Source organism: Camelus dromedarius, chromosome 22, assembly GCF_036321535.1.
Source record: "Camelus dromedarius isolate mCamDro1 chromosome 22, mCamDro1.pat, whole genome shotgun sequence".
NCBI lineage: Eukaryota > Metazoa > Chordata > Mammalia > Artiodactyla > Camelidae > Camelus > Camelus dromedarius.
Window position 1 is genome coordinate 4,501,674 of NC_087457.1, and position 15,133 is coordinate 4,516,806.

Below are 15,133 nucleotides of genomic sequence, written 5' to 3' on the forward strand. Positions count from 1 at the left end.
CATTTGTCAATGCTGGTTAATTACCATAAACTGCTCTCAGAAGCCGTTACAGAAAAAACAGGTGGACCCAATTCCCTGCCCACAAAGAAGAGGAATTCTGCCTTGCCTTCACCTGTAATGTGCAGAAACACTTCCCTACACCACTAAATTAAAACGTATGCTTCATCCGTGTGTATCTTTGCACAGGACTCATTAAAGAACAAGGTGTGTGCAATAATTCCATCTCGGTTCCTTTCCAAATATACAGATTAACCCAAATCAGATCCAGAACAGACACAACTCATCAAATCCGCAATGAAACACACTGGATTAAGAACAAAATGCTTGTCCTAGTCCAGAAAACTACGGGTCCCTCTTTCTTCCTGTCATTATACAAACCCACCAGAACTCAATAATTTGCTGTCTGCTCATCTGGCAACCAAACTCAGAGAAGAGTCATCTCAGCAGAGCACCCTACTGGGGAGAACACCCCGCAGCAGCACTGCGAGCTTCTTGCCCTCCCGCATGCTCTGCTGACCCTTAGTGTCCTCCGTGACCAGGCCAAAAGAGCTGTTCCCAACAGCTGCAAAGTCCCACACATTAAATAAAAGCATTTTATTTTAGACGATATGTTACATATATACCCATCTCTGAAAGCAGCTTTTCCAGGAGCTCAAATCTTCAACATTAATCTGCAAAGGCAATCCGGGTCCCCAAGGAAAAGCAAGTCTTAAGACGATGCTAAGGCCTCCAAAGTCCTCTCCAGAATCATCAATCAAACTGCCTGCAGGTCTGCAGCTGCAGGCGGGTACATGTCTGTTTTTAAAGCACCCCCCTCCTGCCTTCGTGTGCTACAATGTCCCTCTACGCCCTCCCATCTCAGGGTAAGAGCAGCCAATGCAGAACCTTGCAGGGCAGCACTGACAGTACTGGACACAGAGGATCAGAGCTAAACTAAGCCTTCTGATGACACGAGCTTGTCACTCTGTCACTTTACAGATGAAGATATATATATAGAGAGGTGGGGTGATCTTGCTCAAAGTCACACAGCTAATAAGTGGCAAAGTATATAACCCTGCTCCTCCCTTCAGCGTGACGCCCCATCTGGGATGCTCACAGTGTTCTCTCGTGCCTGCCTGACCAGTCCTTTCCGGTCACTGATAACCCACCACAGTGTCTGTCCGCAGGCTGCCTTTTCAACATCTTTTCCCTCCAGTTTCTCAGGAAAAAGGCTGCTCCGGCCACTGTATGACTTCCGGCTCACCGAAACCTCCGTGCTCAGGCCAGTCATGCCTGTGTATCCGGCACCCTGCTCAGAGGCTCTTCCGTCCCTGCAGGTGGATTTTTCCACTCTCTGCAGGACACCCCCTCAAGGGAGCCTTCCTCTCGCCCTCAGCATGGCAGGTGTCCCAGGCCACATCCCGAGCTGCCCCATTAAGAATGCTTGTGCCCAGTTCTGCTAGTCAGACCAGCAGCTTCAGAGCCCAGGTTTATGCCCGGGTCACCAGGCAGAACTACTGCCCATCTCCCAGCCCCTACCCAGCATGTCACCAGGAAGTCACAGTACGTGCCCCACCCAATCCAGAAGGCTGTTCACTTGCCAGCACTGATGATGACTGCTTTCCAACCTTTGGTCAGTTTCACACAAAATAGCAGCTTTCACTTTGAAGCGGGGGGGTTTTCCTTCTGCTGTCCATCCTTACCGGAAACATCAATGGAAACCAAATCGCCTTTTCTCAAATCTATTCTGATGACACATTTCCACCCACAATACTCACATACTCAAGAAGTTTGGGTCCACGTGGTTTTGTTTCCCTTACGCTAAGTGGCTCAAAAGACTTTGGGATTCTTTCTCTTTGGAGGGTATTTGTTTGTACTCAGTTTATCGGCTTTAATCTGTTTTTGTCTCTCTCGTCATGGTCCGTGGCAGTTGCCACTTCTCTCTCCCTACAGCAGCCTCCCTCCCAACTTCTAATCTAGGAAATCAGCTGTGATGAGGGGCCCGGGGGAAGTCACAGAAGATGGATCTAAGGCACAGAGAGGCGACATAATTTGCCCGAGAAGATCAGCTTCAACCCCCAACAGTGTGTCACGTCCCTCTGTTTAACTCTTATGCTAAACTACTTAACTTTTAATAGATTATGGTTATAAACAGATGAGGTATCAAAATACATACAAGGACACACGTCAACTCTAAGATTTTCATTAACTCCACTATTTTGCTTCTATTTATTTTATTTGTATTAAAAGAATTAAGAACCTCTGCAGTCAATATAGCAAAATGTTAATGGGTTTTAAATCCAGAATATAGAGGCATAAGTGTATTACTCACACTTTTTTGTATATTCACAAGGTAAAATGATTTGAAGGTCTCTCTCCCCTGCCCCCTACCCACTACTGGCTCTCACCTGAACTCCCAGACCACACATCTAACAGCCTTTCATTTTACCCACAGCTGAACTCATCAGTTTTCCCGCAGAACTCCCTCTGCAGCTTCCCCTCCTCAGAGGGCAGCAGGACCATCATTTACCGTATTAATCCACCCAAAAACCCTGGCCTTACTCCATCCTACCCACACAGACATCATTCATCCTTTCATTTTACCATCTAACATGACTTCAATCTCTTCGCTTTTTCCCACTGACCGTCCCACTTCTCAGGTGGAAGCCACAAATACTTCCCACATGGAATCATGAGTCTCCCAGTGGCCCCCCAGCCACTTTTCCCTACTTGACACAAATGGGATTCTGTCACTCCCATGCTTTTAAGACTCTTTTCAAACCCACTGTTCTTAGAAGAAACTCCAAGTTCTTCACCTGGTGAAGGTCTTTGCCATGAAACTATCAGCTCAGGGAGGGGAGGACCCGCCCTTTCCCCTCAGCCCCACCCTCTGGCAGAGCTTCACCTCTGGAGGACCTGCTGAGCTACACAAGCCTGTATTCTAACCCTGGTCTTGAGTTCTTAGCAAACTGCTTCACTTATCCATACAAATCCAAGGTAGATTAGAAAGATGTTAGATATTTAACTAGACTTTTGATTTGGGGATTTTGCACTAGCAACCTGCAAGTACATGTTCTAATACTTCTGTCTTCTTAAAACCACACCCAGATTTCAGTGGTATCTGTGGAATGCTTTCAGAATAAAAGGAACTGTACTTTCACAGACTTTATGTTTTATAATATGAAAAACCTGGACAGGGTCACGAATAGAACCGCCTAAAAAGTGACAGAAGACGGGTTAGAGGCATAAAGCAACAGGTCGCAAGGACAGCAAGAGCAAAGTTGTTTCTCCAAATCCACCCTAAAAAGTGAATGAACAGAAAATTCTGAATTTTGAAAGTAAAAGACTATCATATAAAAAATAAAATAATCCTCTTCATCAGGGTTTCAAGATCTGACTGCAGAATTTTTAGCAGGCCATACTGAATCCTAGCACAGAAAAATCAGATGGACTAGTGGTGAGTAAGTTCCAGGAAAACGGCAGTAAAACCTCCACTTGTAAGAGGACACACAACCACTTGTCGAAGGTGATTGTAAACCACATTCTGGAGAAATTCAGAAGATTCAGGTTCCACTTCCAGATGGTGATGACAAGGAAGAACCGCTTGGATGCACGCTTCTAACTGAGTCACCGGCATTCTAACACTGCAGGGGGAAAAGGAGGCCCTCAGTCAAGAGCAGAGGTGTTCCTGTCGTGTTTCGCAGGCCGCGCCTCGGGCACTCAGCGCCCTGCAGCAGCCCGGCCCCAGGCGAGGACACGCAGCGTGGCCCCCCAAAGCAGGAAGGGCACTGTGCTTGAGAAAACCCACCCCTGATGTGGGCAAGAGGGGCTGGTGTGGTTGAGTGAACCTATAAATGCCCACAGAAACACACCTGCATTCATTCAAGTGATACAACCAAAAGTAGCAGGCTATTTTGCAAAATTTCAATTGTCAGTGGAAATTTTACCATTCCTTTCTGCTTGTCCCCTGCACTCTGAGACAGGCTCAGGCTCTCTCACACCTGCAGGTCTGATGCAATAGTTGTGAAGTCATTTTACTTTGCTGCGATTGTCCTCGCTTCCCGTATCACTCTGTCTGTCCTCTCTTAACACAGTCAGATGTCTCTCCCTGAGTTCCTTGCTCCTGCTCCTCAGATCCTGAGATAAAGGGCAAGTGAAGACACATGACCAGAAAAGGCACTGTGGACTTGAACAAAGTCCTCAGTGACCCCCTAGGAGAGTGCTGCCTACCTGTCAACTTCAGTTCTCAAGGTTCTGCCCAGGGTGACATCCAGCCAGGAGAGTGGCCCAGGCCAATTAAAAGCTGTGTGGCTTGGGTGCGGGGACAGGTGCAGGAGCTGTTTCTGGAGCCGGGCCCCTCCACACCTCTGCTCCCCTCTCTCCCTAGGCCCAGCTGCCAAGCCCCCAGCCTCCCTGATATTCTGCATTTCTCTTCTACTCTACTCCAAACAATTTTCCTCTTCCTTTTTTCCCAAATTATCCCCAGCTGGAGTGATTTTTCAATCACAGTATCTGAAAAAATTTCCTGCAGCCGAAAAAGAGGTCTCCAGAGGTCAATGCCCATACGCTGTTTCCTGAATAGAGCCCCAGGCTGGGGGGACCCTCACCAACACTCCTGGGGGCATTAGACATGTTGCGGGGTCAACCACCCTCAACAAGAGTTTGCTGAGACCCCAAAGCCCGCACAGCATCCCTGCTCACAAAAATGTAGTCAGCCCACTTATCAGTTATTAAGAAGCAAAAATACAAAATTGCTTATGTTTCTTACTAAAATTATTTATGAGACGGAAAAAGAAATTGTAATAGGAAAGAAGAAATCTGACTCCGTGTTGGATCTGTTCCTTTGGCTTTAATCCTTTGCCCTGTTTTCTAGGCTCAGACTAGTTAGCTCTACACCTTTTTTGAAAGAAAGTTTACTTTAGCCTGAAATATACAGGAGAGCCTATTCTCTGGGCTCTGATCTTTAAGGATGTTAGCTCTTCTGCACTTATGTAGAGAGTTTCAAGTTGCAAAATAAAGAATAACCTTATTTTTGTTGAAGGTTTTACAGGGGCACCATGATTTCACCCACATGGACAGCTGCAAGGACAAAGGACACCAAGGACAAACAATTCGTACAGCAAGAAGTTTGCAACAACCAACCACACCCCCTCCCCTTTGCAGTATAAAAGGAGCATGAATTCTGACTTGGGGAAGAGGGTTCTCCAGGAAATCAGTCTGACATCTTCTGGGTCTGCCAGCTTTTCAGATAAAGTCACTATTCCTTGCCCCAACACCTCATCTCCCAGTTTATTGGCCTGTCATGCGGCAAGTAGAATGAGTTTGGACTCGGTAACAAAATACATTGGCGTTAGTATGTCTCCACTTCTTCCTCATTTCCAATATGTAGCATGCACATCATTTATGATCTAGTGAAAATAATTCATCAAAGACAACAATAATAAGAAACTCACCTAGCTATCAACACTGAAGTCACAACCTATTAATTTTACATGCCATTTAACAACAAAACCAAAAAACTTAATATAAAGGCTTGATTCCATGGAAATAAAATTATTTCTAGTCCTACAAAACTTTTTCTTTTCTATTTTCTTTTCTTTTCATTATTGAAAGGAAAATAAAAATCAAATCATTTTATTTCACGTATTTTTGTTATAGCTACATATTTTAAATACTACAAAGAGATTTAAATTGCAACACAAAAAGTTCACATATTAGTATAAATATATATATACAATCAATGGGGATTAGGAAAAGAATAGACATTTACTAAAAACCCACTGCACATCCAGTCTTTTACAAGCATATCCTGGAATATAAGCTCTATGATCCAGGGGTCCCCCACCCCCATTCTCATTGCCAACTCCCTTAGTAATCAACTACCAAGGCACCAGCATAGAACCACACAATCAGTATTTTAGGTATAAGTGAGGCAATTAGCTCATTCAATTCTAAAACAAAAACCCTAAAATAAATACTGAACTTATTTACAGATAAAGAAAATTGGACACAAAAAAGATAACTATCTTCCTCAACGTCACGAAGCTATTAACTGGTAAAGGCAAGATTTGAACTCGTCTGCCTGATTCTAAAAACTAAGGTGGAAATCCCATTCCACTTGTGATGGTCCAGCAGCACAAACTATCACCCTATCTTTGTTCAGATCAAGCCTTAGACAGCCTGAGACAGCACCCCTTTCCTATGGAATTCGAGGGCAAATGATAAAAATAAGGGTTTTATATCCAGCAGTTTTCTTAGGTCTCATTTACATAAAGTGTCAGCAGGTCAGCAGAAAAACTCTGGGCAATGTGAGTGGGTCCAGAGCTTTTTGCTGATAAGAAACTCAATCTATCAGGATAGAGTGACATTCCCATGAGAGGCCACATGGACATAAACTAAAGGCAGCTGAGCAATGAAAACTAGCAAGACCCTGGAACTCAAGCAAGAAAGATACCTGCTATCCCACACCCATTTGCCTCTTCATCCATGTGGACACAATGTCAGGAGACCCAGGTTCTTGTCCAAGTTACACCATCATGGATTCTCACCCATAAAAAGTTACGACTCTATGCTGTCTTAAGTCCTTTCCAACTCAAATATGATGACACCAATATCTAAGCAGAATCTCTATGTCTCCACTTCCTCTCTTCTAGTAGGAGAATAATTCTATAGCCACAGAGAAATCCAATAAAAAACCATGCATGAAGCCAGGAGAAAGTCTGCTTAAGAGACTTTGCTCTCACACTCAGTGAATGAAAACTCAGAAAAAGTGGTCCTTCTCCCTCAGGAATTGAGAGGTAGCCAGATGTGTGTGTGTGTGTGTAAATCAAATACAGTCAAGTCTGGGATGTGAACAGATTTTTTTATGTCACTGTCATTTCTAGGGAATGACCCAACTTTTAAAGTAATTTGAATCTAGTGTTCTGAGAGAGTCTCAGGATCTTTTGGTGGAGGAAGGGAAAGGAAAGGAGGAGAGGTAATGAAGCAAAGGAGTAAGTATACTGCTAGGGAAAGGCGAAACATTAATTTTGTTCCTACTGGCATAACATACAAATTAGGAACTGTCTTTCTCCCGATGTCTTGTCGAGCACTGAGTTGCAGAAGAAGCGACAGCCTATTTCTCACTGAGCTTGTGACTATACGTGACATCTTGTAGACACAGATAATATACCCTGAACAAATGCTAGCAGCAGGTTGTAATTCTCCTGTTTTGAGAGACAAGAAAACAGGAGTTCAAAGTGGGTAGATAACTTGACAAAAGTCAGAGGACCAGTAAACAAGAGAGGATGAATTCAAACTCAGATCTGAATGCAGAGTCTGATCTTCCCACTCCCAGGACTGGAAAATCCTTAACACACAGACTCCCCAGCTCCCCTGCAGTGTTCCTGGCACCAAGCATTTCCCATGGCAGAGGTCTCCAGTTCTCACAGACACAGCGCTCTGTGCAGCCAATGACCTTCATCGGATCTTGATCACCTACCTGCCACGCCCACAAGGCTTCACCATACAGGCAGGAAAGCTGGCTTTCAAGTGCATACGAAGCCACCCCCTGTCTAACCTGGGTTCTTCTGGGGCTTCTCCAGCCTAAAGGCAGCCATGAAACTGCTCACAGTTTGTACATGAGCCACACTACCTCTCTCCATCTGTCTCCCCACCTATACTACTTAGCTATGACCATTTTGAGAATCTTGGAAACAAATTTTTAAAAACACAAAAGAAAGGATTCTGGAACAAGTACTTAATACTTACAATTTTAAATGACAATTTACAAAGAGAGTATTTACAAACCGAATCTGCCTTCCTACGTGTCAGTTTGAACAGTTAAAATATATAATAGCAAAAAATTTTCACTTACAAAATTAACAAAAACATCAACAATAATCTGGAATAAACTCTAAAACAATGCCCATGTTTTACATGGAGAAAGTACAGGACTGTACTGAGTGGTAAAGTAAGAGGTGTGAATGTAGAGACATCAACATATTGTATGGAGGAAAGTAGTTTTGTAAAGATGTACGTTCTCCGAAATATAATTCACAACTTACTAAAAAATCCCATGACAACTCTTATCTGTTTTTTTTTTTTAACTTGAAAAAAGTATTTTAGTATTCTTCAGGAATAATAAAGTCATAATACTAGCCAAGAAAATTAGGGATGGAAAAAAGAATCTAAAAAAATCGCATTGTCAGATATTAAATAAATTTTTACAATATGTTAGATATAGCACTGGAATAAGAAAGTAAGATTGACAGAAATAAACCATGAGCTCAAAAAGAGACTCTAGTATACATAAGTATTTTTTACAGGTGGGATTTCAAATCAAAGAGCCAAGTATGAACTCAATAATTGTCTTGGGACAATCAGAGAATCACCTGGAAAAAACAAATTCTATTCCAGTCATAATGACCACAAGAAAATTTACAGATAGTGATGTAAATATTAGAAAGTACTAATAACAGCAAATATAAATCTTTGCTCATATTAATTCAACTTCTCCTCTCTATAACAAGTACTATTATCATCTCCATCTTAGAGATTAGAAAAACCTACAGAAGAGATATATACCACTATAAGAAAGTATTTCTAAGAATAAAATCAAGGATAAAACCCAAAGAGAAGACATTTACTATCTTAAGATTATTTTGGGCCACAACAAAAATAAACCTACTGAACAAAATGAAAGGCAAGATATGACAAGTAAAAGCTCTGTGATACATGTTGATGAAGACAAGGGGTTAATGTTCATAACATACAAAGAGCTGTCACAAAGCAACAAGAAGCTCCCTCACTTAAATGTGTGCAAAGGACAAAAGGGATCATTCACTTTTTAAAAGTCAGATGGCTAATGAGTGAAAAATGCTCAATACCTCTCTGGTCATCAAGTGCAAACTAAAACAAAGAAAAAGCACTTTTGCTCATCATATTGGCAAATGTTTTTAAAAGATATTCTAGCTAGTGTCCATCTTTGAGAGAACAAACTGTTAGCGAACTTTTTGGAGGATGACATATCAATGGATATGTAAACTCTGAAAAACGTGTGTACACACACACTGAACTCCACTTTTAGGAATCGTTTCACTTAGAAAAAAAAATCAGTTCAAAAACATGTACTCATCAGAGCATTTACACAGCACTTTTTACAATGGTGGGAAGAAAAGCTGAAGTGAAATCATATCCAGCGATAGACAATTGGTTACATAAGTTATTCTACATCTTTTCATTCCCCACAGGAGAAGGAATTTCTAGAGTCACTTGAAAGCAGCCTGTGATGTATGTAATTGTCACATCCAGGGACTGAATTTCCAGAAACCTTAACTAAAGGAATACTCATTCAAGGTCACCGGAATGTTTGTAAAAAGAAGGATGCCAGTCAAACATCCTTTCTGACAGTGGAAAATGGAGAAAACTTAAGTATCCACCATCAAGACAATGATGCCGTAAATCAAGGCGAGCTGTAGGCACTAAGTGGCCAGCGTTTCGGCGTGGTCCAAGGCCTTGTCCACAGTACTCTCCCACCGAAAGTGTCCTTGCACAAGAGACCAAACCTACATATCAGGAGACCCCACTACTCTATCTGAAAGGACCGGGTGAGTCTGGAGTGGGAGGAAGTCTATGATATACCCCTGAGTGAATAAACTGAGCTGCAGAAAACATATAGTATGGCCTTATTTTTCAATAAAGCATATATACACACACATATAGATAGATTTCTGATATACGTGTATTTATGAATATGTATATATATATGACACAGGCATAAAGGTCATGACATATATACACCACATTTTCAGCAGTTTTTACTCTCAGGAAAAAAGGGGAATGGATGTAGGGGCTTTTTGGTACCACCACAGTTCTCTTTTCAGTACTTCAGTTAAGTACACTTGGAACTTCAAAGTTTATTTAAGTCCGAACTAAAATGGAAGATGCCTCCACAAGACAGAATGCTATACTGGTCATTAAAAATTATGCTAGGGGGGATAGAATATTGTAGAAAAACGTGAAATAAGCACAATGGAAAATGGAGGTCTCCACACAGAAAAAGGCACAGAGTGCTCGCTGGTTTTTATGACAGAGGAGATACACAATGATGAAAAGAACAGAAAATAGATGTTAAAGTGTTAATTATTATCTCTGAGTAGTGGGATCAGGATAGAATCTTTTGCCACTTTTTTCAGACTTTTATATTAAATACACATTATTTTTCATCTAAAAAAAGCATTTTTAGATGTCTAGTACCACACATTGAAAAAAATACACGAGTACTTACAGAAACAATAACTAGGAGACACGGCAGCAGCGCCACACAATGTAGAACGGGCGATCCTGATTAAAACCACGCAGTTACATAAGGATCCACAAAGTGAGAGCACCTGCTGTAACAGGGCGTGGCCGCCTTCTATTTGCCAGTTGTGTCTTCAGGGCTGAGGCAGTTCTGAGCACGGCCAGTGTCAGTGCTGGTGTCTGGATGGATGCCAATGGAGGTGAGGGCACCTGCAAGCCGAGAGGAAGAACAGAAATCATCCTCTGCTTTTTCTGTCTTGTTTCTCTGTTACTTTTAAATAGAGGCATAAATAAGATAAACTAAATCTTCCCTACTGAAATTTCAGTAATGAAACCGTTTTCAAAGTGTTCACAAATTATATTCTGACTATAACTGTCTTTTCAACAAAGCATCATATTTATTAAATGTTAGTTAACACAGTTAATTAACTACCTGTTAAAACCTATTAAAGAACATGAAATGCACTACGTGAAAGCACCACGCCTGCAGTAACTACCTTAGATGTCTTCACGGCAGTGCAGTCAGCCCCCACCATCCCGTAGCCCTGAGCTCCTGATGCTGGTAAGAGAACACGCTGCCGCCTCAGATGGAGAGAAACGGTGAAAGTGTTTTCTGAAATCTACAGCACTGACAAAACATAACTGACAAATCCCAGGCTCCTTTGAGGCTGTCATTTTATGTTTCTGACCAACACCCATCAATGAGCAGAACCACCCCATTTCCGAGCCATGGGACTCACGTGGGAAGCAGTTTTGGAGAAATTTCCAGGTATAGAATGTAACCAACTATACATAGAACTCTGAAAAAATAAAAGATTCAATACCCTGATTTTGGAAGACACTCAAAATATTCTCCTAAGCCTTAGTAGCTGGAAAGGCTGGGCTTCTCCTCAGCCACTTATTTATTTCACAGCCAGTGAGCATCTCCCACAAACCCTGTTTCCCTGTGTCTGCTGGGAGCCTCAGGCACACTCTTGCTGTCGATCTTATAAGTCACAGGGCAGACGCGTGTGTCTCACGCCTGCAACCCTAACACAGGCCCACCTCCTAGCCTCACAGTTTGAACTTAGCCCCATTTTCTAACCTGTTTATTTGGTATCTGTTCTTCTGTAAGCTGCCTCAAATGCTTTTTGGAACAAGTCAGAAGAATGAGTGGGTAGAGAAATGGACAGTTGGACAGGTGAGAGGTGGGCAGACAGACAGAGAGACTCCAAGAAAAGGGGAACAAAGAAAATTCCCTATGCAGAACCCTCTTCTATTCAGGGAAGAAAACCGCCACGGAGACGTGTGAAGAGGCAGGTGGCTTAGGGCTGCTTCCTGGATTCCATGAAAAGTCACACCAAGAGATGAGAGGGTAGAACTATAAATAATAAAAGAAAAAAGCATGCATGCTTGAAAAATATACCTACAATATGTACTTTCTAAAGAATAGATTCAAATCAGCAGGGCCCAATTACACAATCCTTGGGTATTTACAGAAATGAGAATCCCATCTCCAAACCACAAGGCATCCCTTAGGAGCACTGAGAGCCTTCACGGGGCGGTCATAAAGCCGTCACCGCAAAAGCTATGCTCTCCTGCACTTACGAGGAACGAGCAGCTGTGCTAGGGCTGCCCACGTGTGTCACTTACACCCCCCAGCACATCTATGGGGGGACGCCTAGCGAGCCCCGTCTCTGCAGGACAGAAAACTAGTCCGAGAGACGCTAAGCCTGCCTACAAGTTCTCCATCTCACAGGACTGGTCATTCCAGAGCAGGACTCGAACTCGGACCCACGTTTGTTATCACGGTTCTACCGTGCTTTGTGTGCTTATTTTGTGTATAATACATTTGTTTCTGGCATGAAAGGACATTTAATAAATGATCGGTTGTCTTGCCTATCTCTTTAGCTCACAATCTTTATATTTTTGAATTGTACTCTTTTCCCCTGGAGAAAGGAACGGAAAGAGCAGTGGTCAGAATGAGCTGGGGCTCAATTCTTTATGTGTTACCTCATCTCATCCAAGTCCCCAACCAGGGACAAGGATCAAATGTCCTCTTCATCTTTTAAAGAGAGGTCTCAAGTGATGGTGACTTACTCAACTCCAAAACCAAGTCTGGGGGAAAGGCACATGCAGCAACCAGAGCAGTATCATGTATAGGAAGGTGAAAAGAGCTCAGGGGGTCAGCCTGATTTAATTTCAATCGATAAAAGAATACCACACACTAAAAATACTAGCATGCAATGGATTGGCTCTTTCTTGACATCTAGCAAGTTTCCACAGCCCATATGTAACATTATCGTGAACTAGTGAAAGGAAGAGTCCACAGATAGGGATAATCAATGCCACAGGCAGGCTGAAACCCAGGCTGGAGGAAAGGAAGAGAAAGGGCATAGTTAAGAAAAGGGGAAAGTCTGGGAAAAAGATATCATCACAAGAATTCTCAAGCATCATTCAGCAATCATAAAATCATTCATTCAAGAAAGAGTTACTTAGGTCCTATTTTGTGCAAGATTTTACAGAGGGCAAAGAAAGACCGCAGGGTCCATGGTAGCAGCAAGTGGCGTGGCTATAATACAGTTCTCATTCTGGTACCTTGCACATTTTTACTCAGTATAAAGGGAAAAAATAAAGTAAAATAATACTATGTAAACTCTACACATTGTTGAAATAAAATTAAAGAAGACCTAAATACCTGGACAGACACACCACGCACATTCCTGGATCAGATGACAGTGCTCTTGGAATGTCAGTGCTCCACAGAGCGATCCATATATTCAACGTGGTCTCGATCACAATCCCAGTGGGCTCCTCTGCAGTAACTGACTAGCTGCTGCTACAATTCATATGGGAATTCGAGGGTCTCAGTAACCAAAACGTACTTGAAAAAGAACAACGTGAGAGGACATGTAATTCTCAATTTCAAACCTTACAACTGTATCTCCAGGTGAGATTAGAGGCCATTTTAACTTATTACTGTGTTTATCCTTATTTTCTAAATTCTCTACAACGAATATACCTGTTAGAATAAGAAAAATAAAAAGTAAGGTATCTTTTAAAACATGCACAACGATTCATTCATTGGGAAAAAAAATTGTTTTAACTATAAAGAGATAAACAAATATCTATTGAAAAAGGACTACTTAAAAAAAGGGTGCATTTACATTTTTCATAAATTGAAAACTGAAAAGCACAAACACATCAAGTTTCTAGGGAGATAAATACAACATATCAACACTTATTTTCAAAAATTCTAATTGAACAATGAAAACTCAAGAAAGGGAATATCGTGATTGACAGCCAACTGCAAACACATGGAGAGCAAAGGCCTAGAAATCACAGTTCCTTTAAATCTGCTACTAACTCAATAGGAGAGGAAATTCCTCCCTGAGGGGACAGTGGAATCCCATGCATAAGACAGGATACACAGTACAAACTGCACTAGAATCTGGGGTGATTTTCTTAGAACAATTCTGAAGTTACAACATTGCTGAAAAACTATAAAAACACTGACAGACAGATTAAAACACACAGTCATATATATTATATAGAAACATATGAAGTCTGCTCCCATATTACATAGAAATACAAACATATTTGTGCATTTATAGGCACTGATTACTTTATCTCAGATAGAATATTTCAACTAAAACAAAAAATCAGTAATACACACCTCTTGTCAAATCTACTTGATAAGTTACTCTGCTATGTAACCATAATGTGTCTAAGATAGATCTAAAATTAGTGAAAAAGATCTTTGTATGGTTTCTTGAATTCTTCTCAAAATTCCAAGCTTAATTTTAAAATAGATCTGAGCAGTATTTCTATATTATCTTTTCCCTTGTGAAATGAACAACATAGTCTGTTGTCAAAATTCTGTCCTTACAATGATTCACGAGCACCGTATCCTCACAAAACTGCTGGACAGCAAGGCGCTATCCAGACACTGTGACCAAACAAATGAAACACAAGGAAGACAGTGACACTATTCTGGAGGGCATATAATCTGTGTCAACACCGGGTTTTTATTTGATTGGTTTGATTGGGTATCAAGATGAAATCAATCAAGTACTTTCTTCTTTGAGCATGCTGTAAGTCATGACTCTTTTCAGTGTCATGAGCAGGAAAGAGTTAAGCATGACTTGATTAGGTCAAATAGCAACAATCATAACCGGAGAGTGAGTAATAAAGAAGTTAAATGATAGCAATACTTCTGCTTACATGAGACCTAAAATAAATCTACACTGATATCCGAAAGGAAAATGAGGAGATGAGGTCCCCAAAGAGAAAACAAACTAACAAGAAATCAAAAACGGAAACAGTTTTTCATTAACGATTCCAGGAAGGAGTGGAGCATGTTGGTGAAAAGCACAGATGTTGGGGACAAACATGAGGGTCTGAACTCCCACAGCACTGGGTAGCTCTGACACTGATATGTCAGTGAAATTTTCTGCATCTCAGTCTCCTATCCATACACTGGGGACAACAACCGCACCCATCTCCTAGAACGGTCCTACGAATTAAGTTATTTTATATATAAAATTTTAAATAAAATACCTCAGATTTTATATAATACCCCAAAAGCACAAGGAACAAAGAAAACAGAGATAAATTGGAGTTCATCAAAATTTAAAACTTTGCTTCAAAGGGCACCATCCAGAGACTGAAAAACCAATACACAGGAGAAAATTTTTTCAAATCATTTATCTGATTAGGAATTTGTATCTCCAAATGAAAAAAAAAAAAAAACCCTACAACTCAACAATAAAAAGGCAACTCAATTAAAAGGTGAATAAAGGATCTGAAAAGGTATTTTTCAAGGAAAATATACAAATGGCCAATAAGCACAATGAAACGATGTTCAATATCATTAGCTCTAAGGGAAATCAAG

At 41.3% G+C, this 15,133-nt stretch overlaps 1 protein-coding gene across 3 annotated transcripts in view; it reads right to left on the reverse strand.

Annotated features, from left to right (window-relative positions):
- The window catches only part of LOC135318885 (uncharacterized), a 174,427-nt gene that overhangs the window by 70,274 nt on the left and 89,020 nt on the right, over positions 1–15,133 (reverse strand). For 2 of the 3 annotated variants that reach the window (XR_010377285.1, XR_010377284.1), the window contains 2 exons: positions 12,938–13,123; positions 10,247–10,470 (listed from right to left, as the gene is read on the reverse strand). Coding sequence is in view for 1 of the 3 variants with exons in the window: in XM_064477376.1 (XP_064333446.1) it covers positions 10,350–10,470 (121 nt within the window). In the remaining 2 variants the exon portion in view is untranslated. The remainder of the gene's footprint in view (positions 1–10,246; positions 10,471–12,937; positions 13,124–15,133) is intronic. The other variant, XM_064477376.1, reaches the window with a different exon arrangement.